We start from the raw sequence: 26,705 nt of genomic DNA, 5'->3' as shown, positions 1-26,705 counted from the left end.
TTTCTAGAAGGTGTTTTGACCATTATCCTGGATTGGGTTTAGGTCTTTACATGAAGCGACTCCGTCTGATTTCCACAAACTGTAGAGAAATCTAAACTACATTGAATCATGGCTTTCGGTCTTGAGGAAAAAAATTCTTTCTTAATAAAAAGGGTTAAAAATACTCACATAGATCTGAACAGCTCTTCAATATCATTTCTAGGGCAAATTTTGTGGTATAAGGCGTAAAACTTATCAAACGTAAATGCGTCTTTCTCCATCACATCGTTCTTCCCGGAAGGCAGCCCGAGCTCTGAAAGGCACTGATACACCAGCTTCTCAGTCTTCCCTGAAGCGAAGGTCTTCGCCACCACCTTCACTGGGATCTTCCCCCGAGGGTCAGTCGTGAAGCCGAGGCGCATCCAACTGGAAACGTTAGTGATTAGACCACTTGCAGTTATTGTCATTGCAGGCTAGAAAAATGGGTCAAACTATTCAGCTAAAGTTTAATTATAAGCAGCGCAAATCTGACCGGATGATATTAAAGATTAACAAAGGCAAAGGCATTTCTAGAAATACCTACAGAGGTGAAGTCACGGGTAAAAACCTAGTATATGTCAATTATATATGTATATATGTTGTTGTTTCATAATTTGACACGTAAACGAAATTAAATTTCCATTTTCAGTTAAAGTTATTACCGACCCTCTGTTTTGACTCCCGATCGCACAAAGTATTTAGCTACAATAATATACTAAAAGTATGTACTCAAAAGGAAAATTACAAAGCCAAAATCGCTTAAAGTAAGTATATAGATATAGTCTTACTCGTTATGCATGCAAATTATTCCAAGCATGCGGTGAAAATCTAAAAAAGCATGCAAGGGCCATGTGTGTTTTTGGAAAAAAGATCTATTCAACGAAGGAAATTTCCAGATTGTTACCATCATGGGGTTTTCCACTGTTAGTTATTGTAGTAGATAAGAAGATAAAAGCACAAACAGGCGGCATTTAGTTGTACTTATACCATAACAACTATATTATAGTAATATATTATCATCAATGCACAATATGAAAGGTGTTTTTTTCTGCCTCTGCCTTTTATGTTTATCAAGTGTCTTGTCAAGTGGAACTGAAGTATTTAATAACTCCATTGCTTTATATATATACATATAATATCCCATGCGGGGTAGACAGGGCCAACGCTCTTAAAAAGATTGAAAGGCCTCGACCAGCTGTATGACTTTATGATTTTTTATTTGTCAATCATAAAGATACATTAAAGAGGACACTGAATTACTGATTGATTGATATAAATCAAAAGCCTTTCTTAGGTGCAAAGATTGTTATTTTTTTAATTTAACGTTGCTTAGGGAGCGCAAAGAAAATATTACGAAATTAACAAAATATTCATTTTCGGGCGTACCTACGTAAGCATTATAAAAATAAAAAGGAAATTCGAGGTCGTTCAACCAACATAAAGTAAGAGGCAATAAGACAGTAAGTTATGCACAACGAGCGTTTCAACAAGGAGGTAAAGATATCCCAACCTTAGTCACGTCAAGCACCATCTGAGTTAAAGCGATTCTTCAGTTGTTTGATAAGGGTAAAACACTTCAATGAATCCTGAACGTTGGATGTAATTAAATAGTGGCAGTAAAAGGGATTTTTTGTAAAGAATAATACGTCTTTAATGTGATGGCTACTAACGTACGTATCGTATTATAAATCCAATGTTAGATATAGGTATATATTCTTTCTAACTTTTTGGTTACGTAAAGGTTCAGTTGGAAAGCCCCGAAAAGGCTTAAACCAATGGTAGCGAAAAAAAACATAGTTTGTGCTAGTGGTTTCTCATTCCGTGATTGAAAAATTTTATCAACTAAAATGTTTATTAAATCGGAATTCTGCTAGCAAGCTATCACATTCCTCGAATTTACCTATATACAAAGACTTTACATAAATTAATAATAAATGCATGAAGAGAGTTATGAATGTGGATGAAGCGAAGGAAGTGTGCAGAGATTGTGGCAAGTGGAAAGAGGTAGTCTCTCCCTACCCCTCCGGGAAAGAGGCGTGATTTAATGTATGTATGTACATAAATTAAATATAAAAACTATATCCTGTCGCAAGTATTGCGCAGAATTTCTTACAAACAAATATGTATCAAGAAAAAAAAACGAAAGTTAATTGATCTGCACTGCGTTCAGTTTAACTGCAGTTAAATTTCGTTGTCACTTACTAACAATCTTGCTATGCCTCCCAATCTATGACAGAAAAAGTTATAAGTATAAATCTGATGGGAGAGTTTCTGCAGGTAAGTATTATTCTTATCTAAGCTAAACATTTAAATTTTAAAAAAAATGTTAACGACGCTCGTAAATGCGTATCTGGACAAATTAAGTTTCTAACAAGGCAAAAGCGAAATAGCACCATTTAGCTTGGAACGTTTCTATAATGAACCTAATTGAATTTCTAAGGAACTGTGTTAAGACTCGACCTAATTTTGCTTTTAAGAAGTCTATACTATAGTAAGACCTTATAAGATAAAACAGAAAGAAACAGGGAACTAGGGAAATTAGGTTAAAAATTATGACATATTTATATTAAGTCTTTTATGGATAAATTATAAAGACACTATAAATAGTATGTTTGATACTTTTTCTACGGGATACTAATTCAATGATACTATATTTTTATAACAACGAGCGACCCACCACGTATTTGCTTGTGGTACAAAAAACAAATCCTACAACACCCGGAGATATAATGTATCTTTTAACGGTGAAATTTCATTATCGGTTTAGTATTATCAAAGATTAGCCCTAACAAAGTTACAAGCTTTACCTCTTCATAATATTCATAGAGATAAACACCAAAGACCATTTGTGTGAAAAAGTATTTGCAAAAGATTATTTCCATATTGACCTAACGAATGATTGAACACGGGACCTTCTGACTCTGAACGAAAGCAATTTATCACAGAGCCATAGAAACGTTTCATTAAAATAGCAGTCTATCTTTACAAGCCTTTTTCCTGTGATTTTACTTTATTAACAAGATACACGGTAAACTAAGCAGGTTTTAATTTCCTCGTTTCATCGTGAGAAAATGGAGATTTTTCTAATAAAGGCAGCGTTTATCCTGTCAAAGGACTATTTATAGCCCTTTGTATGGCGCTGGCGATTGCAGCGTGAACTTTACTCAACTGGGACAGTGTATACAGGATTAGATTGAAATAGGCAATAAACCTAGCTGGAAAATGAACGTAGGAAGGATATGGGCAAACTATACAATAAACGCTTCTTTAAAACGAAAAATAGATTTACCAAGTCAAGAATATATCACGTAGTGCTACGTTTATATGTGTCAAATGAGGTTACTTATTTTAAGGGGTTGTATGTGTATTTTTTTGCTTTAAAGGGTATTTAGTTACAGTAGTTTTAGGTCAACTTATATTCCTTTGATATACAAATGAATCTTCTTTTATTGTTTTCATTTGACTGTAAGGTTACATTCTCTTCTGAAGATCAAAATAAATGATGAAGTGCCCGCCTACAAAGTATATGAATGTCCACAAAAGTTATTGAGTATAATATTAAAAGAGTAGAGCGTAATTAATATGAATGAAGCGAAAGAAGTAGGTATTTAGGGATCGTGGCAAATGGAAAGATGTACGCTCTGCCTACCCCACAAGGAAAGAGGCGTGATTTTAAGTATGTATGTTGTTGCGATTCTGCTTTTAACAGATCTTTCAGAAAAACAAATCGAAACATTAGGCACATTACTGAGAAACTTTGAGAACCATTAGATTTCCGTTTGTGGGTCTAGTGTTCTCAAAGCGAAACTTATATGAAACAAGTTCCTCGAAACTAGAGCAGGCTATGTTAATTATTCTCATGTTTTGTACGAAATGAATTATTTGTTATTGTACATCGTTGTATAAACGTAAGATAAATTAATAACAAAGTGTAAGATAACTGTTCAATTTCTGAGTTTTAGTTTAAGTACGTACCTACCTAAATATATTTTTATTCAGCACGCTCAGACAACCAAGCTATCTACAAAAAAAGCATTAATAAAATAAATACATTAATTTAAAACAAAAAATTAAAAACCAACAAGATTTTTGAAAACTGTACTGTAACTTCAAAAATTATTCATCAAAATAAAACAAAAGCCAACAGGATTGTATAGGGAACTCAAACAATTAGAATACTCACGTTCCCAAAGTGTCCCAGAAACGTGAAACATTGAACAGTTCAACACGAGCACGCCCTTTGTTCCCACACATGTGGTCCAAATAACGATAGCACAGAATTAACGCAGGAATATCTAATTTTTTTTTTTTTTTATCTTACGTTGAGAGAAAATATCGCGAGGAAACCTGGAGCTGGATAAAGAACTATCTTCCTACGAGTAGAGTCTGACTTAGTGAGCGGTGCATTTTTGAAAGTTTAAAAATAGAAGTGCCTGATTCTGTTTGTATCTTCTATGGAAAATATCTATGGAAAGCTGGAGTGGGAAGAATTAGATAACGAACGTACCTTGATCAAATCGTGGACGTTCTGGCCAAAAGGTCAGGTCAAGAGTACTCGAAACTGACGAGTTTGCATAAAGGGAATTATGAATGTGTTTGAGGTGAAAGAAGTATAATAATATAGAGATCGTGGCGATCGAGTAGAAAGATGTAGTCTGTGTCTACCCGGAAAAAAAGGCGGGATATTACGTATGTAGGCAAGTAAAGAAAGAAAGAAAGAAAGAAAGAAAAATCTTTATTTGGCGCAAGATGTAACATAACATTTTCATTCATAAACAGAGATAAAAATAAAAAAAATACATGATGCGACCAAAAGGGTTTCCACTCAGCATATGCATGTGTATGATGAGGTTACACAATGCGCTGATTTTCAGTGGATTAAATACCTGAGGCGAAGGGACTTTTTTATGAAATTTCCCACGGGAACAAAGCCCCGTGCAAAATAATATTATTCCGATTTCCATGCTCCACATACACATTCTCCTTATTGTTATAGACGATCGTTTGCGAGGTATCGGGTTGTGTGCAAAGGTACGACAATATATAACTTCCATGTGTGCCAGTGAATTGTTAATGGAAGTTGAAACATTTCTGCCAGATTGTACAAGTCCATATTGTGCATGTGTGATAACTATTGCTGGTGTTTTCATAAATCAGTATAAAGGGTGAGCATTTTATCCATTGAGGAATTTCGAAAAATAAGAAAGTAGTTTCTTATTTAGAAACTGGATTCGAAATTTTGTTTCGAATGTGGCCAATGTGTGGAAATTTTCACAGCTTTTTTGGATGCTGTGTCTAAGACTAATTACCATACTGATCAGTTGATCAACCAATTTCTATAAATCGTTTTTTTCACAATTCGTAATTTTTTTTATGGAAAGTTACTCGGTTTCATCGACCAAACAAGCTATAAAAAATTTCTTAACGAATAAAAATTCACCCTTTATATGTCACGGCTGAACACCGAACTGCGGCAACATCTGGTCTAGCCGGCTAAAACTAGATGTGCGTGTGTATGATGGAGTCCATCTAAGTTAATCACATCTAGGTATAGCCGGTTTATCTCCCGCTATATCTTTATAAGACTGAGTTACTGACAGACATACAGACGAAACTTAATGTCGTATGAAGTTGAAATTCAGAACTGAGCTCCATTTTGAATGAGAATCCATGTCAAAACCGGGGAAAAAATCAAGAATTAGACATACCCCGGGTTATTGAATAAAGTACTAAATCAATAGTACATCTAAATACCACCTAAATAGGAACTATGACCTTTTAGTGCCAAGCCCTGCATTAGTAATTTCTAGCGTGTTATTAACAGCTTCGGCTTTATACAGTTAGTACTATAAATAAATATGTGGCTTTATAAAGAAAACTATTGTGTTGTCTTTGCGTGAATCAGAATTTAAAAAAAGCAATTGTAAATTACATACTGCTTCATTAGGTTGGTTCTTGGGCAAGTATTGTTGATTTTGTTGTTGTGAGTGATTTCCCGCAGAGCCTCCTTCCAAACCTTTGGCAAAAAGCAAACAAACAAACAAAATGACATGCGCATCAAAACGTACTGAATGACTTGTGTTTACATTAACAATAAGAACTACATATTAAAAGGTTAGTTGCAATTGAAAATATCTCTTTTTGAATTGGGAAGATGATGACATTATATCATAAATATATAATAATAAATATTCCAAACTTGCTAAGGTTATATACCTTTAATGAAATAATCCATAGAATAATAATATTCCAATAATATTCCAATTTACGCTATGCTAGCGTAGCGCTATCGTAGCTGCTACGAAGATTGAACCGGCTACGGAAACTGCTACGGATATACTACGGCGTAGCTTGTGCCGATTCATCTAAAGTGATGGGCAACGGCAATTTCGGGTATTAATAAATTGTATCGCACAATCAATCAACGTTTATGTACTTTAAGAATTTTTTAAAGACCTCATTAATACTCGTAGAATACTGGAATATACATTGTTAATACATATGATTATCGTAATCTGTATGAATAAGGGTTGTTATGTTTTAGAACTGTTTATTTAGTTATTAGTTCATTCATGCTTCATTACTATTATAATATCTGTGAATAAATTATTTTAGTTTAGTTCCAGTTATTTATTCTTAGTATGTGTGAGTTGACTTCGCGGTAAAGTTCTCGGAATAATTTTATTTCATGTCGTGAACTTCCGTTCATATCCGCTCTGGACTTAGCAGTGCCTCAAATCACACTTTCGCGTATGAGAAAATAGAAGAAGATTATTTAAGCAGAAAATTGTCCATTAAAACTTTAGACTTAATAACAAAATGCCTCACATAATTTTTCAGTTATTTAATGTTAGTAATTTTTTTTATTCATCAACAACCCAATCACTTACATTATATAAAATTTAAGTATGTTAAACACAAGTCACTCGATCGCAACACAAACTATGAAATAAAATTAAGCAACATTGTTAATCCAAACCTATCGACTACAACACCGAATGTTAATTTAGATCATGCTCCAATCGTGCCGGCACTTACTGTTTCTTCAAACAGGTCATTGGGCAAGCGTTGTTCGCTTTTACATTGTGTGTTATCCGCCTTAGTCCTTCCAACCATACCTTCAGGTGTTGCCAGAAAATTAAGTTCAAAATCATTAAAAAACAATTGATCAGTTTTTGTAATCATTGAATGGATTTGAGGTTCTTGGAATCACATTTATTTGTAATGCAATAATTTTTATTTAGAAATTACGAATAAAAAATTTCAAGTACTAACCACGTATTTTAAATTTCAATTTTATTTCCTTAATAGTAACAAACAACTTAATAAATCCTGTTTGTTGTAATGTTTAAGGTATGAAGTTTATGCACCCATATTACGGCAATAAAAGGAAGTATAAATAAAATCAGAGAAGTTTCTGACCTTAGCTGTTGCCGCGTCCGCACAGACCACATGTTGGTAGTTAATGTTTATGTAGTCTGTGCCGCTGCAAATCGTCAACGACTTCTCTTCTAGGCTGTCCCCGTGTTTTGACAGTAGGTTGAAGTTAAGTTTCGAGTCCTGGTGGAAAAAAGAAAAAAAAAAGTAATTAAACCTCACTGATAAGATGGTTCGATTATTTTAGAATGAGAAATGTTTCGAGGGAATATTTGAATTTGGGAGAGTAACATTTACTTTAGTGGGATAATTTTTCATACGTAGGCAAGTTTTCAGTGAATATGTCAGGCAAAGTCTGATTCAGAGAACTTTAAGTCTGATTACATTTGCGAAGAACATGAACGTTAATTTAGCAAATAATGATATATTAACTTTGCTGCGCGATCAAATCATAATTCCAACCGGTGGACTTGGCAAATAAATTACATTCTGCCATTCAAACCTCCGGACCAAAACTAATGTATGTTGATGAGAGCAACAAAATTCGCGGGTATTGTGGACAAAAACAAACTGTTTCCAAACAAGCGTGACAATTACATCACGCAAACATTTGTCCGGGGTATTTGTTCGCCGGCTCTTGTTGAAAGCCCGAAGTGACGTCAAAACGAGATATTTTTCCTTTCACATTAGTATGTAGATTTACCATAGAATTCGAAATAATAAAAGCCTATAGAAGTGATAAGTACTGCCAGACTGTGTCGTTGCAACAGATGGTCATCGCCACCATCAGTCACCATAACGTTTTCATCTTATTTAAAAGCTTTACAACTGCGCAGCAAACTACGTGCTTTGCAAGATGACGATCTTTGCTATAGTTTCGTGTTAAGTTTGACAATTCTTTTATCTTATTATTCAAAGTTCCATGAGAATCACGGATAATAGTCTCATGGAACTTTGAATAAAATTTTTGATTCAGAAAATAGCAAACGACTTGAAAATGAATTTATAATAATAAATTAATTTACAAGTCGTTTGCTATTTTCTGTAATACAGGCGCGTCTAGCTAGCTCAAAGATTTTATAAATGTATTTTTAACATTTAAGGTACCGTTTTTATACTAATTTATTCAACATCCATCCTCCAAAATAAAGCCATATGGCTAAAAAGCTATTTATCCGAAATAATTTTGCCAACTGTACATTTAAAAAAGCCAACCACTCAACGCTGACTTGCACAATACGAAGACAACTTAGTTCAGTTCGAGAGTTGCTCATTAATCATTATGGCTACAGACGATGTTTGGCTACAATAGCCCTTTTGTCTCAATTTTAGACCAGTTTCATGAATGAAATCAATAGGTATTAGATATTTTCTTGCTTGTTTGAAGGTAAATTGTTCTAGAAGCCGATGATGATGCAGACTTTGTTCTAAAGTTAGTTATTTCCATTTGGTGATATTTATTTTTTTATTGTTAAACATTTCGATCTTATATTTTTCACTATTTATGTTGGAACGTCATACAAATCCCTTTTTCCTTGTAAGTCGACGCATTTTTCTTACTTTTCCTTACAGTTAGCTATTATTTTAATGTCATGTAACATCGCATTACACCTACCAATTACATGGCTTTTCCTCGAAATTTTAGGACCAACTGACATACATGAAAGCGGATTTAAATAAACCATATGATCAGCCCTACAAAATCCAGTCACTTATCTGATCCTTAACAGATTCGTTCTGAGCCAGTGGAGCACGGATTTTCATCTCATTGGTCGCGGATCAGGCCGACGCAGCCACTTGGCGTTATCTTTATGTTCTTACCTTTGGCACGTCACTGACTTGGCACAATTTATGCATGGATTAAATTTTGGTAGAGTAGAGACGTCACCTTTGGACTATCCACTGATCTGGGAGAGTGATAATATTTCATCACATTCATTATAGATTTAAAGTTTTCTTTGATTAGTTTGCTTGATATGTATAACGATCATTTCTTTTTTCATAAATTTCATAAATGTTACAGTTAACAACTACAACTACACTACACTGACAATAACTTGTCAGTGTAGTGTCCTCCATATTTTTTTTTGTATTTGCTGATATGTTTATTCGCTTGATTACCTCGAATTTTTCTTTTATTTTATCCAACTATTACAAATGGTTTTCGTTTTTCTCAACTTCCAACTTTAGATTAAATAGGTAGGTAAATAATATTACTGTTGTTATGTCATAATTATAAGATTAACATATCGGCAGGTATAGGCGTACGATAACCGACGAGATGATCCAACGATTTTATTAAGGTTGCGGGATGACGTTAGAGTGAAACTGCTGACTGCCTCAGACCAGACTGAAGTTTTATTCTTTCGGCTGAGAAGTTGATAATTAAAGCTGCTTCCTGCTAAGGATCCAGACTCCATTTATGACTACAATGCAGGAGTGGAAACACCTGACTTTCCGATAGCGATTTCCGAACGACTTCCGTGGCTTTTATATCAGCCTTTATTATTTTTTTTGCATTATGTTTTACATTTAATTTCACATACGTATACACATTAACAAAAGGAACGCATTGTTAAGACCATAATGTTGTCAAAATAATTTGTGGATTTTCGACTTAGATGATATACTCAGCTTATCGATTTATTTCGTATTTTTTACTGTAAATTCATTCTTACCTTTGGCACACCTCCCGACCTCACGTCACTAACTTGGCACAATTCTATCACATCGCCGTCCTGAAACAAAGAATTGTATTAAAGGAAAGTTGTTCTTTGTTTTCACTTGTTTTGTTATGTCTTTCAACATTTCGGGCATTATTTTGTTTTGTATAGGGTTTTCTAAAACAATTGACAAACCGACCGTTAAAATATTTGTTTTATTACTAGTATAATAATTTAGGCAATATCCCTCTTAGATTTACTATACGATCTCAAAAGAATATATACATGCGAAATTTATTTTTATTAATAAAAGGAATATCCAAACGATTTTGCCAAAAAAAAAAAATTGAAAATTAATTAAAAAGAATGTACTTATAAAGTTTAGATAAATCTTGAGGAAGATTAAATTACCCTAAAATTTTAAATTTATAAGAGGAAACTGAGCTTAATTTTGTTTAAATAAGGATAACAATCAAACTCCATTTGAAAGTTAATATTGACGTATTTGAAGACGTTTCCTGTTTTCGATTTCTTTTGTTTCAATTAACAAAAAAACCCAAAGAATACTTCAATCAGCTGTACTGGCGCAAATTAGCGGCTCATTTGTTATGTGCCTTGAAGTACTAAGGTAAGCCAAAATAACTGTCTTATTATGGTGTTATATATTAACGCATAACCGTAACATCTGAAAAAAATATTTTTTATGCTGAATTTTAACATAAGTGTGAATTGCCCCAAAGCTTTGCTTATAGGTAATGTAATATTTACGTAACGTTAACGTTCAACGGACGTTAACAATAATAACTGTGTGGGGTATCGTAGGCAAGTGATTTAAAACAACAGTCCAACACCGACTTTGCTTAACCGGGAATCTGATAGCTTATTACGGTTTGGTAATCGTTTATTTTTATATCGTTTGATATGTTATATAATGCAACCCAAATTTAGTCTACAGGTAATTAAAAATGTAGGTATAACAGGAAAATTAATTTCTGTTTTGTTTTAATAATTTGAATATGCATACATATAAAGAGTGATTTTTAAGTTTTCTAGCACCCTTTGTAAGGCCCTTTGCAACAGTAAAAAAATCAATGAGCTGTTAAAAAGTGCAATCATTGGTCTGATGGTACAATTCCATTACATATTTCCACTGCAGCCGTCCGATGCAATCTAGATTGGAAGTTGATCAAGCCCGTATCTGCACTTCAACTGTCAAGAAGTAGGTCGGCCTTTCAGTTTTCTGTGTCGCGGAGTGAATAGCTTCGAGAGATGTCATGTTACATCGGTTAAAATATATATACATATATGCAACAAAAAGAATGAAAGGAAATACTAATAGAAAGTTTTTACTTAATTAGTCGTATTAAGTTCATTTTGCGAGTTGGGTTAGGCATATTGTGAAAAAGTATACAGGTAGTAAAAGGCCATGAAAATATTAATGAAGTTCGGTAAATTTTTGTGCCAAATTTTATCAAACCATCGGCTATTTTTAAGTTTTAGTTTAATGACTTTATAAGTGAAGTTACGCTAACGGTCTTGCACTTCAAAATATTTTATTAGATCTCCGATTTATCAATGATTCTCTGAGCTATGAATACACAAAATTACATTGGACTTTAAATGATCGATAATTTTATATAGAAAATTTCCAAGTAAGTGTATATATATTTTATTTTAGCTTTCTTATCACTGTTTTACAACGTCTTTACACTTTACAATCTCAACAGTTCAATACCAAGAGGCGTTTCCTCAAGACAGGTATTGAAAGGAAATTACATCGGCTGGTATGTCCTGAGACGGGATGCGAGCGAGCTCGGGGGAAATGAGTTGTGTCACGCGAGCTCCAAGGTTAACGCTTGCATCTTGCATCATTTCCGTGTCTGTGCAGATTACCTTGTTTTGTTATTGAGAAAATTGTGGTAATAGAACGTTTTTGTTAAGTGGTAAATAAATGCACATAAATAACATATGCAAAGGCACATGAAATCAGTCAGTTTTTTTTTACCTAAAATCAGTTTTTACGACTTCCATGGGAAAGTTATGAAGTGGTCCATTTTGAAGTGCTAGGAACTACACTAAGGAAAGGCTAATAAACTTGGGATTTTTCTTATAGGCGATGGACTAGCAACTTATCACTATTTGGATCTTAATTTCACCATTTAGAAATACAGCTGTGAACGTGGCATTTCAGTGTTTACAAGACTGTTGACTTTGTCTACCTCGCAAGGGATATAGACGTGATTACTTATATATATATAAAAGAAGTCAAGTTATACAATCAAACATACATAACATTACAAACATTTATACTCGTACATACATATGTATGAATGTATGTAAGTTTCTATAAAAAAAACCAGAAGGCGCCCCCGGCTTTAAACTCCCACAGGAACCCTCATACTAAATTTCAACTTTCGTACATTTAGTTCCGGCTATACGTTGTCCATGAGTCACTCAGTAACGCAAGAGTTTCTTACAGGAAGATTGATAATGAGGAGAAAAAGAATAACTAAAAATAAAAGAGCCAAATAGTTTGTGTTTGTCACAAATGATTCAGGAGCTTTTTGAGACTCATAATGTAGTTTTAACGTATTAATTAGGTCGAAGTCTGTTTGGTGTCCAAAAATATTATTTACTTAATAAAATAGCAATAAAACGGTATGACATAGCCTTCATGCGTTAGGTACGCTTGTTTGTGTTAACGGTCGCAAATAATTTACGCACATAAAATTGTTGTGTTGACCAATATCAATGACGTCAGTTGATGATATAGGTACTTTTGATAGGCTACACCCTGTTGTTTTGTTAGCCAAGTTGAGAAAAAGAAGGGTGTTGAACATAAGTTGAAATGATAGCTTGGACAAACTTATTGGCTAGGAACCTAAAAAATTGAACCTTTTACATAAATGACAAGACTGGCATCCGATCATGCTTAACTGAATGCCTTAGTGATGTGATTAAGATATAGACAATTTAAAAGGTTGCTTTTGCTATACCATCAATGAAGGCTTCCAAGTTAATAAGCATTTCCCTTGATTGACTTATACACACTTGTGTGTGTGTGGGAAAACCAAGATTTGTTTCGTCACAAAACCAACATGGAAGCTATAGGTAAGTATTTCAAATATAAATGTCAAAAAGTGTTGAATACGGTCATTAATTAAATTTATTCACATAATAATCAGAATATCTCCAAATTCATAATACTGGAAAACAACATTAAATACGGTGTGTTGCTAAAGCCAAAAATGTAATTAAATAAGTAAATTTTGAGTGGGCGGTCGTTTTCGGGGAAACACCGCCTTTAGCAGCGTAATGGACAAAATAATGTATTCATGTAATGTTCGCTCCACGTACGTTATACTCGAGTACGAAAGTACATGTAATGAGAGTGCCTTTAATTTTTTATTATCTGAATAATTAGTGAAGAACGTTTCAGGAACTAGGTGTGTAGAAGACAAAAATAATTTGTCTTTAATTATACATTAATTGTGCCCGGGGCTTCGCTCCCATGGGGATTTCGGAATAAAAGTTAAACTCGAAAATATTGTAGGTTAATGCTGCCCTGTACTTCTCCCAAACAATGTTGCAATTTAAAGGGACAATGCGGCCAGCATTTTGAGCACGCTATTAGATTTTAAAGATCGTTTGACTTATCCGTAGATATTTCATGTTTATGAACATGTCGAACGACCACATACAACTACGTATTAACTAGAACAAATAGATCTACATCTATAAAATGTGACTAAAGTAAAAGTAAAACATAATAGGTATATGTAGATCATCAAGAAATTATTTCATTTTCTGATAAGTTTGATAATTTACTTTGCCAATTAGTAAAACTTAATACATACATAATAATATAATCATGTCTATATCCCTTGCGGGGTAAACAGAGCCAATAGTCTTGAAAAGACTGATAGGCTACGTTCAGCTGTTTGGCTTAATGATAGAATTGAGATTCAAATAGTGACAGGTTGCTAACCCATCGTCGTAAAAAGAATCCCAAGTTTATAAACCTACTCCTTAATCGCCTATTACGACATCCATAGGAACGAGGCGGAGTGGCCCTATTCTTTTTTTATTGATGCCGGGAACCACACGGCACGGTATTCTTAATACTTCAGGATAAAATGTCTTATCGCTCGCAGGTAAAATTCATTAGACAATTTAATGTTTTTGTACTTGCGCCTACGCTACATACAAGTATGTATTATCAAAGCTTACAGTTAATCTCTGTACATAAGTGAACAAGCACAATCACTACTGCAGATTAGTTTAGGAATTATGATGACGTCACATTACACTCATGAAAATGACGTCACAACTCCAATTTTAATTATAAACGCGCATACATGCATGTCCACTATGCCTGATGGCTGTTTAATTGAAATATCGGAATATTTATCACATTGGATTTTAAATTCATATTCCGAAAGCTTTTCAGAGGATTTTTACCTTTCAATGACAAATGTTAACATGTTTATTTTAGTACAATAATAAATAAATAAAAAGTGTAAATCAAATAAAATTCATGAATTATACGCGTACAATGAGATGTTTTCATGTAGGATCAGCAAGAAGATACCTATTTCAAATTTTTATCTTAGACAAGCATATATTTTTTAACAACATTATTTTTATTGCCAACGCAAACGCAATCCAATGCCATATAAAAATCATATATTAGCAATCAAACGTCCACCTATTCAATAATTTTGTGCTACAGTAAAGAGTTTCTCAGAGAGCGATTTAAAATAACGTACTTAAAATGTGAGACAGGGAACCCTTAGAGATCTAGGTGAGTTTCATGAACAACATGAACCAGTGATACAAGATCCAGGATCACGTAAACGGGTCGAAGATAAATCTCTGATGCGAAATTAAATATTTAAAAACCATTTACTCTACGACTGTCTAAGGCGTGTGCATTCGGAAGAGTTCTTTAAAACGAGTGAGGTAGGGTTGAAGTTTGAGTATAGCTCGTTAGCTGTATAGTGAGGGTGTGCAAAGTTGGGGACATAGATATAGATCAAGCTAGACCTCTGGTGTATATACTTCTTATGCCAAATCACGTAGCAAAATTGTGAGGAAGGTATCTTTTTGAAACTTCATTTTCTTATTTATCATAGAATATATGTACCTACATAAAATGAATAGTAGATAATGTTTATCCGAAGTACGTCTACAATGAATGCAAAGTACTTTTGTTCGCTAAGCAAAATAGTTTACGTACCATATTGATTGCGCAACGGTTTCAAGCTAAAGTTACACACACGCATACTATGTGACGGTATTATTAGACATTTCCAATTAACATCTTTAGTAAATGATCGTATTTTACCAAAATATAAAAACGGATCTTTAATGAATTTAACTAACAGCAAAATCTATAAATTAAGGTAGCCGACAAAAAGGATACACCGCCCTGTATTGATTTATATACACAGCTTGATTTACATACAGATGGGCGAACAGGCAGTATCTAGAAAGATCTATGTCTGCGGGTGTGCAAGGTCGAGAAAGTTGAGGACCCTACTGAGATGTTGAACTCGTCGTTTCATAATGAGAGTGGCTATAGCATAACTACAGGTTTGAGGCCGGCAGCCATCGGAAAATGCAGTTTGTGATAACAGTAAGAGTTACATGTCATTGTGTACATTGAAAACGATAGGATAGGATAGCGAACATTAAAATTATTTATACAAATACCGTATTTTAGATGGCCACATTACAAAAAAATTTGATTGTCTGCAATACTTTCACTTCATAACCTCTATATATGTAGAACATGACATTTGGAATAGCAAAAAGCAAAAATATACTTTAAATTAAAAATTATCCAGTTAAACTCAGTAGAATAATGTACCTAATTAAAATAATTGCGGATTCAAAAGAGAAAACTATGTCCCGTCACAAAGGTAGAAGTTATTAAATAATGAACATTGCAAATTCATGTAACTTCCTAATATCTTGATAGACTATGACTTCTAAGAAGCTTGGAGAGCGGTCATACTCGGCAAGGGACGGAAACTTAGTCATTCGATTACCAAGTTATATTATGTAAATCTAAATGACAATAGGAATATTAGAAATCTAGGATTTCTCTATCACATTTGGAATATAGACACTAGGGTTTTTACTGTTTTATCTAAGATTTCTACGAGTATTTACAAATAAACTGATCGATTGACTGACTGATTATCAACGCACAGCCCAAACAGATGGATATAGAGATAAACAGAAATTTGCAGATTCCCTAAATTCCCGCGGGAATGGAACGGATTTTTCGCTTAGTATTCCAGTTATTGATTTTTGGTTCAAAAACAGTTTTATACTAAATATTTTTGTGTCTATATGTATAAAGCTAGCATCCAAAAAACAATCTGACTTTGTTTCCTTATGTGTAATTACAAACCTTATTTTTATAAATATAATAAAAGAAGAAATCCCTCACAGGGATAAGTCCGCCTTTGTACATCGTTATTTTTAATGTATTTTTATGTACTACTAAAAATTTGTTATGTACAATAAAGTATTTACAAACAAACAAATAGAAAAATCGCGGGTATAAGCTAATACTTAAAGAAACGTTACAAGACATCCCTCATCTATGTAACAGCAAGCCAATGAGGCTGAAAACGAAGAGGGAGCTATCAAATAAGTAATTCTCGCTCCCTCGCACGTTGCACACACCCTCACTTTGCATCCTTATGTTCCGCCCTTGACACAATTTGCCGATGTGCATAACAATTCCCAATGTTATCGGTAATATGCTTCTGGGCAAGTTTTATTTGTTTGTTTGCTTGTAAACTTTTTATTGCACATAATAAAGGAAATATATAAAATTACAAAAGCTAGCTATTTAGCTACGCAAAAAAGTCTACTCTTGACCAAAATGCAGGCCTGTACTTTGCCCAAAAAATAAGTGTTGCAATTAGAGGGGCAATGCGGTCAGCATTTTGGACATTTTACGAATATGGCAAACAATCTATAATTATTATATTAGTTTAATTTAATTAGATTTATAATTAGTCATATTTACAGAACTTAATATTTTTATAGTTTATATCATTCTATCTCAACATGTACACAGTACACAATTTTGTTTATGTAGGTACCTAATTGTTGACCCAATGGTTGACTGGTAGATGATGCTTCTAGTATTAAGTCCGCCAATTGTGCTATACATTTTTATATAGTATTGCACTACTATTTTATTTTATTTTTTTTTGATGTCAATCGTTACTCTAGAAGATAAGATGTATGTAAGCGAAAAAAGTAAGCAGGGTCAAGTGGAAAGATGCCTAACCCCCAGGAAAAAGGCGTGATTTTATGTATGTTGAATGTTAGTGATTTTTTTGTTTTGAACCCATTCATCATGCGTAAAGGCTATAATAAATTTTGGTAGATGGACTAATGCGAATCTCTTATATAGTAGGTATGTATATAGTTTGTTTTGCCGCTTCTACACATGAAATCCCCAAAAACATACAACTAAATAATACCTCTTAAAATTGTTAAAACGATGAATTATAATACCTTAAGTATATTTATAGAAAGTGTTGAATGGGATAACATAACGGTCTCGAGCTTTGGCCCTTATTTTTCGCCCTTTCATCTAAAATTGTCGTCTGGCTCCTACCTCTGTCATGCGTGGTAAATTATTACCTACCGAAGTTTATTTAACGCGTAGGAATATATTCCTCTCATACTAAGACTTTAAGTGTAATTTTATTATACGCTTTTTCGTTATAATCTAGTAAAATGCTGACCCTAAACCGACGAGCTTGCATGAAACAATTGACATTAGAAGTATGCAGGTATCTTGGCACGTGAAAAAATGTAGTCACTACCTCCGAAAATAGGAACAATAAAATTTTCAATTGCGGTTTATGTTCATATGGCAGATCATAAGCACTAAGTTTTAAAACTTTTTTCAATTAAGTATTAAGTATTTTTGCCTAGAGCTTTGCCTCACCTTAGATTAGTTATGATTTCCAACCGTTTGATTAAGTACCTAGCTGTTTCATTGCGTAACTAGAAATATTCTGGAGGATGAAAGAACAAAACTGAAGTGAAAAGCGTGCATTAGATGAGTGATGTTGTTGGATGGTTGTTGTGAGTTGGATGAGCCCATGTCCTGCAGTGGATAAAAGAAGAAGAACTGGTGTTTGGTACCAGTCTACGCTTTTAAGTAAGACACGAACTACTTGACCATTTATCCTTTTATTACTCACATATAGCGTTTATTATTGAATCTCAAATTCCATGTACACATTATTTAAGTAAATTTTTAAAGACCTAGATGATCTCTTGTAAACTAGACAAAATGAATCTCGTCATTGGCATTGCATGAATGTACCAAATACATCTAATATACATAGTTGTTTATATTTTACGTTATTTTTTTATACAACAAAACAAACAGAACAAAATAATACAAACATAAGAAACACTTCAATTTACACTCTTTTGTAATATCTAGAAAGAGGCTTTCTACGTCGATGGTCATCAATGGCCATCCATCTTGCTTTTGGCCCTAATCGAAACCTAATGGATGATTCTCAGTTTGGGCCATTATATCAAAGTCCCTTTCAATTGAATTAATACCTTATGACATAAATTGATAAATGAAATTTTGTTTTTTGTTTGTCCGGTACATGGAAAATACTATGTTGTATTTATATTTTTTGGAAGAAACAGATATACGCGGATCCCAGGCTTCGAAGCATAGAAGATAGAGAGATTTACAGATCCATATTAAGACCAGAATGCTTCTAGCATTATCTAAATTGATAGGGTGAACCTGATTAGAGACAACAGTTATTTGACAGCGGAACAAAATGTCAGAGAAGTTCAAAATGTATGTTCCTCCACCAATCTATAATTGGCTCAATACTACTACAACCTTCCAGTTATATGAACCGAATTACAAGAATGGTGCAAAACTTTAGTTTTTGCTTTATTTGGCACAAAATACTGAATAAAAAACTTGGATTGAATTGGAGAGTAAGCATATTGATAGCTGTTTTGTTGTCCGAAGGGATGTCCAGACACACTGTTTAAAGTTCGTCGACATTACACAAAGTATTATTGCATTTCGCAGACGTCTTAAAGCTGTGATTTCTCAGCTAATGTTAGCTTTAATAGCCCATCATCTTATCGTTTAGAGAAGTAAAACACCTGTGTTTGCAATTGAACGTAAAAGATAAGTGTTGTCTCTGATCGGATCCATTTGATGCGCTCCGTTTTGTGACTTTCGGGCTTTGATCGTTCGTAAATGGACTATTGAATCGTTAAATACGAGACTCTTTAATATATGGCCATAAGAATTTGTTAAAAATCGTGGATGATATTATAATACCGGCTTTAAACGTTTAAAAATGGTATCTGTGGAAACGTGCATATTTACTACATAGAGTTAGATGCATTTTTATTACCAAGTACTTATATACAAAATAAATAGATGATTAGCATTATAAAAAAAATTGGAAATTATTTTTATGGGCGAAATGAAAACTACACTGTTTCTGTAAGAAGATTTAGTCTTCTAATATCTTGTTATAAGACTTTTTAACGGACTTAAAAAAAGGAGGATAAAGGATTTTCTTGATAAAAACATAGTGTACAACTTCTTATGACATAGACAGCTACGAAGTGCTACGTAATGGCGTAGACAGACAGTAGTTCGGTCACTGATTTCGGTTACTCTATTAAATGTTTTCAAGTAGTCGTAGATATTACAAACATTTAACTAATAACACGAGAGTAGTTACTAAAACAACTTTCAGAGTACCTATTAAGGCATCATAACCGAACTGCAAGAATTAAAGTAAATATATAGGTATTATTTCTATCATGCTTTAAGACAGTTATATCTAAAACTCTCGCAACACAATTTACTACTGTTTGGTTGTACTATCTGTAAAAACTGCACGAGTATTCTCATCAAATTAACTCTCATCTGCATTCTCCTGTTCCTAACCACATCATTAAACTTGTATGACAGAAAACCTGAGGGAAATAAACACGTCGCGATTGCTTTAAAAACACCGGTATCTGCATAAAAGATGGCGTAAATGAGCTTTGCACAGAACATTGAACGATCGCGGTGGCCTTGCTCTGTGGAGTTACAACGTGCAACTTGTTTCGTGAAAACTTTTTAATCTAATTCAGAGAGGCATCGTTAAAATTTTCATTTGTGTTAATTAGTTTTAGTTGGCATGTTCTTTTTATTGTTGTCATTTTTTACCTTACTTAATATATTTTGTTTGGCATCGAAAACAAATTGTACTTTGGACATGAAAGCGATAGTTAAACGTTTGTGGAGTCTAAGGTTCGAGTAACTTAACTTATACTTATGTGTTATTGTTTGTTCACATTAATTTTGTTGTAACACATTATTGTAGAAATGAATTATTTTTAAAATTATTTATCACTAGGGGACGACAGGAAAAAGAGGTCCTTTAAAAACTTACTCGGCCATCGCTCTTCCAGTAGATGAAGAAGCCGTACTCGTCCACTTTAAAAAGGCAGTTCTGTTCCAGCTCCGTATTGTCCTTTTCATCAGTCCATCTGTCCATCACCGCGCCCTGAGAACAAATAAATAATTATTATGACAGAATATTAATTGAAATTTTTTTAAAAAATTTATTGATATTTTTCAAAGAACCCTTTTCTAATAGTTTAAATAATTATTTTCTGAATAACGAATAGAACGTTACTCAGATAAATATATAAAGATGGAATAAAAAATGAATATTTTACATAAAAATATTGGAAACATGTAAATTTTCATTCGTCCCCTGATGACAGAGTCCGTATTATTTGCTGACTTTCCCTTGACTCTTGGTCTTGGTCTATTCACTGGTTTAGCTATTCTATCTTTCCATATCTTTGGTTAGCCGAAATATCTTGTCAACTTTTGTGAATATCGCCAGAAGGATGATTTGGATATGGCTTAAACCCGTTGACATATTTCAAAATATTCTTGATTTCTCGTCGAGTTTATATATAACTTTGGTTAACATTTTGAAGTGTTATTATATATTCTGACAAAGTGAATATTTATTTCAAGTTGGAATTGAATATTTGTTTCAAGTTGGAAGTTATAGGTAAGTATTGTAAATCTCAAAATAGGAACACTTTTTTCTATGTAGAAATGTAAAGGTCAGCACCCACATGGTCTAGTCTCAAATATACATTAATAGGGTTAAGTATCTTGTTTAGGTACTCTTTATAAAAATATTTAGCAAACAACATAATATTTACTTTGTTAAAATATTTTGAAAATATTCTTAATTATAATAGTATACACGAGCGCGATACTCAGAATTGGATAAGTTTTATGATTTGTACAAATCTGTATTTATAGATAAATATGATATGATTCTTCTTATTATATTACCAGAAGAATTCAGTTAAGCTTTGAAACAGAATTCTTATACTTGCTATTCTGTCTAAGTTTCTTACAAGTCTAAGTTGCCCTTGATTACTTCAACTATTTTGGGTTGTTAATTAGTAAACAGAATTTGCCAATCGGCCGCCTCTGCACAGTTTTAGTTTATATTATAACATCAGCTTCAATTATAGCATTGAACCGAAATAGTAAAACTATTCAAGTAAAAAAAAATCTTTCTTAATCCTCCTCCATTAGTGCTTGCGAATCGATACACAAACAAAATTGACCTCCTTATAATATAAAGATAGCCAATCAATCAAAAGCCGGAATTTAGGTTTACGCAAAATTGGCTTCGTCGCTAAATGACTGACTGACATAATCCTAGCCGCATTAAAAATTCTTCGGGGAAAAATTACTTTGAAGAACTGACACGTGAAATGTAACGTCCATCAAAATATTTCAATGTCGTGCCACTTTTTTAAAAAGAATGAAAATAAAGCCAACCTAATTCAAATTTTACAGACAGCAAATTGGCTGTGAACGAATAGTCAGCCATAGAAAGATATATTTATATATAATATTTTTTTTTTCGTTCTACAATCTGAGTTAGGGACAAATCAGAATTTTTTATAAATAAGAAGTTTTCTTATAGGTATGTGTTTATAGTCCATTTATATCGTAAAAAGTGAAAAAAAAAAATTGTATTGTTGATGTTTTGTCCTATTGAAAACGAAGTTATGTTTATTTGTCGATAATAACTGAAACATTCGTCCTCGCAATCAGCTTTTCGAATGCAATCGGATTTTGTATTATATGTGAATGTGAAGAGTGAATAAAGTTGGCAACGTGACAATTATTGTTATAAAACATAGAAAGTATAGAAGTTAAGAACTCTACTGTCCTTAACAAAAGGGTTATTCAATAATTTCATATTTGCTTTTATCCGCGTGTTGGTCCGCTAAAATGATGATTTGAAACCGATATACAAACACAATGTGGAATACAATAGATATGAAACACGAGAACAGATTACTGCATTACGATCGGCCAACCTGATAAATTACTTTTCCTGGTAAAACGCATTGTTTTCCCGCGATAAAAAGTAGCTTTTCCGGTTTTAAACAATATCCATATCAAATTTCATAAGACAGACATTTCAAGAGTTTGAATAATACTTAATATTCTGTAGGGCCACAATGGCCAGTAGAGATGTTTTTGTTTGTAATTAAGTAGCTTCTAAAATTTTACGTTTTATGTACAGTCTCTACACGCACGTATTGAAACCGTTATTAATTTATTTTATTGTCCGTCCGTTCAAATTATTCTGGACTAGAATGACGAAAAAGGACGCATAAAGCTTTATATACGTACTTTCTGTGTTCTGTACTAATTGAGAAAACACGTAGAAGATTGGCGGCCATTCAAACTATGTGGATCGCAACAATCTGCCGGCGCATTGAACTTGAACGTGTATATATAAAATGTTTCCTCATTGCTATACGGTGATTTTATTTCTCGGCGAGAATTCGGAAATACCACCCTATTTTTGGATTTAAAGCCGGTAATGAAACTGTTCCTTAAAAATGTAAAAACAAATATGCGGAAAAGGTCGATTCTACTATTTATGTGTTTGTATGTATTAGTGATAATAACGAACTAATACTATGTGATTACGTAGGTATATCTAAATGTCTACTACTGATGTGAGTAGCGTTTATTTAAATCATCATGTAATAACACATCTTTCATTTTTTTATTATCCTACTAATATAATAAATGCGAAAGTTTGTGGGTCTTTAACTCTTTCACGCAAATGCTACTGAACCGATTACGATGAAATTTGGTTTGTAGGTAGTTGAAGACCCAGAATAACACATAGGCTCTTTTTTTGTCAAAGAGTTTCCGCGGGATTGATTCCACGCGGACGAAGTTGCGGACGGCCTCTAGTTGTACATTAAACCTATCAATTGCTTGGTTGTAGGAACACCTTTTTTAATAAATATTATTCCTATATCAAGCAAAATAGTTCTGATCTGATTGAGATACATGTAATTTTAAGTACCTATACCTATACAAATTAAATGTAAATTTTAATCTCTCGTCTATGGGACCTCTAATTTAATTTCACGGTTATTAGTTAGTCCTACTACCGTTTTGATTTAGGACTCATATTTAAATTAAAGCACTCCCAATCCTTATGCTCGCTTGGTTACGCTGGTGGCAAATTGTTAGTTCGCCTTTTAATACGCAAATGTTCAAAACAACGGTGTGAGATAAAGACTTGTAGGTAGTGTGGCATAAAATTATTACGCGCTCGTGGAACGATCAATGGACGGGTTAATTATAACGTCAAATTTATTTTAAGATGGTTTCACAGTGTATTTGGAGACGTTAATCATTATTTTTATTTACTAGCTGTGCCCGCGGCTTCGGCCGCGTGGAATAGTTATTTTGGGCATCATTAAAGCCCTCAAGGAATATTTTTTCCTGTTTTGCCTATCCCTTTGTCGCCTTAACGACATCTGTGGGAAAGATATGGGGTGGTTCTACTACACGGTATATATATGTTGAATTCTTGTTTATAAAGATTATTATATATACATACATAGGTATATATATTGATAAACTCACTTGTAGCAACGGTTCCGGCACGGGAATCTGCCAGTTGAACTCGAACCTCTTGGTCATGTTGCTGATTCAACACTTTCAACCACCGCGACAACAGCACCCGCTCACCGGCCACGCTCAACGGCCTGGAGACATCTTTAGCACCACACTGGAACAAGAAAAAAATTAAATTATTTGCAGCTTTTGTGACATACATTAGGTATTTGCTTTAAAAAAATAGCATCTTATAATACGTGTATTGATCGTGCCATGGGGTCACCGGCACTTTTAGAACGAATAGAACTTCATATCATTATCATGGTTATCGTAAAATACGACTAAGGGAAAGCCTAATAAACTAGGGATTTTTCTCGAAGGTGATGAACTAGCAACCTGTTGCTAGATATTTGAATCTCAATTCCATCATTTAAGAATACAGCTCAAAGTGATTTTTCAGTCTTTCCAACACTGTTGGCTTTGTCTACCCTGCAAGGGATACATGTATGTTGACTATATACTTTTTTCTCATTCATACAAATGCACTGAACAAATTTGGTTGAAACTTTACAGAATAACACATTGGCTATACTTTACACGTGAACGAAGCCGTGGGCGGACTCTACTATCTATGCTTTAAAAAGTTCAATTAATTAAATTCGATGCCTTTCGGTATTCTTGAAAGTTTACACAGAATGGGAAGCCCTAGTGCATAAGTCTACCTAGTCTGGAAACTAACTTATGAAAGAGGGATTATTATATTCATTCAATCAATTATTCCGCTCGCGAGATGCAAACTTTTGTATGAAAATTACATACATATTTAAAATGATAAATATTGCATTAAATAAACGCTAGTTGCATTAATCGCAATGTTTCTTTGTTGATGTATATTTCTTTCACAATAATACAAGATATTTTTTTAATAATTCTTTTATGTAATTTAAATTCATAATTTATATTATATGTAATATAAATGCTGCTGAACCGATTTTGTCAATTCTCGTATGAAATACCTAGTTAGTTTTCGGAGATGATACACGAGCTGTTTTTTTCTGGGAATTCTCACGGAAACGGTGAAACGGATTTTCGTTAATTATATGCGGGTAAAAGCTGGTCAATAAATTTTTAAATTAAACGAAAAATTATGAAGATATTTTATTTTTGGTTATTTGCAATGCATTCATAATAGCTCCTTTTGGTCTCTCCTTGGTATACAGTATCATTATAAATTACCGAATTTATTTATGAGTTCAAACCATATTTAAAGTGGGCTTTTAATCATGTGGTTTGAGGTTTATATCAGCAGTCAAAAATAACAGATATGGTTGAGTAGTTAATTTATCTGTCTGTATTGATGTGGATAGATCAAAAAGTGTAGGTAGTATTATTTTAATGACACACATATTTGAATGTCATATAAAATAGTACTTTTACGAGTATATTTGTTACTAAAAATTAAATCTCAAAAGTAATAATTTTAATCTATAGTTTAATTGATATAATTACGATTTTTAGAATAAGCGTATGTAGGTACATTTTTATTTGTCGTTCAAAATTAGAATGTTCTGCTAAAATCTATAGGAACGTTTACACAGATTTAGTTTTGTCACAACATAAATATCCACACGCCTTAGATGACTACTACAATTTCTAAACTATACTAATAAATATACTAAATGAACAAAAAGTAAAATTCCTAAATTACAATTTGCCTAAGATATTATATAGACGTGACCATATGTATGTATGTATGTACGTTTTATTATATCTGTTTTGTAAATTTGCAACACGCAACTCTCATAACCCTATTCATTATTTAAGACCTCAATTAGTGTGGAAACGGACTCTCTTACCACTGAATGAATCCTTTTATTTTGACACGACACCTGGGTCATCGTTGAGTTAAGGTCATGACATCCATAGAACATCCATAGAATGGAAGTTTTATGTATGGAAATATCTATTGTTTTGTTTTAGATCTAAAGAAGACAAATAGAGTTATAGCTATCGAACAAAAACTACTGTCGTTTATTAATCTCAGGTGCTACGAGTTTGACTGTTAAGACTGCAAGACTGTTGGCTCTGTCTACCCCGCAAGGGATATAGACGTGATTATATGTATGTATGCTACAAGTACTATGTAGGTACTAATTTGCATATCAGTTGGTCCACGAGGAAATCGTGGGTTTTTCTTACTCCCAGACCAGCTTAGAGACTTGCATTTAGAATGAATATGCCATTTCCGTTATTCGCACGCAGTCGATACTAGTAAATTGTTTTTTTTTCTATAGTGTCGGGTACCACACGTTCGGTTGTTATCCTATCCTTCCTGCAAATATTATGAATGCGAAAATTTGTAGATTTTTAACGCTTTCACGCAAAACTACTGAACAGATTATGAATTGACGAAGTCGTGGGCTTTATTTCACTATCAATAGTCACTATAGATATAAATGACACTCACTGTACGTTGGTAAATTGGATAGAAATTAAAATCAATAAGTGAAATTATCATACACATCAGTTCCATGAATTTGTATGTAAATTGGGCGCTGTCAAGGCTAAGGTACCTAATAAATGTACATATATCATTATTTTATTAAAAACTGTTATTACTTCGAGGTTTCGACCGT

At 33.3% G+C, this 26,705-nt stretch overlaps 1 protein-coding gene across 7 annotated transcripts in view; it reads right to left on the bottom strand.

Moving 5' to 3' along the window:
- LOC106135731 (1-phosphatidylinositol 4,5-bisphosphate phosphodiesterase) overlaps positions 1-26,705 on the bottom strand; it is a 68,168-nt gene that overhangs the window by 21,492 nt on the left and 19,971 nt on the right. For 5 of the 7 annotated variants that reach the window (XR_009657173.1, XM_013336100.2, XM_060948210.1 and 2 more), the window contains exons 2-7: positions 24,097-24,241; positions 20,543-20,656; positions 10,074-10,133; positions 7,441-7,578; positions 5,955-6,034; positions 169-405 (exon numbers count right to left, since the gene is read on the bottom strand). Coding sequence is in view for 6 of the 7 variants with exons in the window: in XM_013336100.2 (XP_013191554.1) it covers positions 169-405; positions 5,955-6,034; positions 7,441-7,578; positions 10,074-10,133; positions 20,543-20,656; positions 24,097-24,153 (686 nt within the window). In the remaining variant the exon portion in view is untranslated. Of the gene's footprint in view, positions 1-168; positions 406-5,954; positions 6,035-7,056; positions 7,137-7,440; positions 7,579-10,073; positions 10,134-20,542; positions 20,657-24,096; positions 24,242-26,705 lie in introns of those variants that run through there. The other 2 variants (XM_013336101.2, XM_060948212.1) reach the window with 2 other exon arrangements.

Source organism: Amyelois transitella, chromosome 15 (assembly GCF_032362555.1).
Source record: "Amyelois transitella isolate CPQ chromosome 15, ilAmyTran1.1, whole genome shotgun sequence".
Lineage (NCBI taxonomy): Eukaryota > Metazoa > Arthropoda > Insecta > Lepidoptera > Pyralidae > Amyelois > Amyelois transitella.
This window is presented reverse-complemented; position numbering and strand designations above follow the sequence as displayed.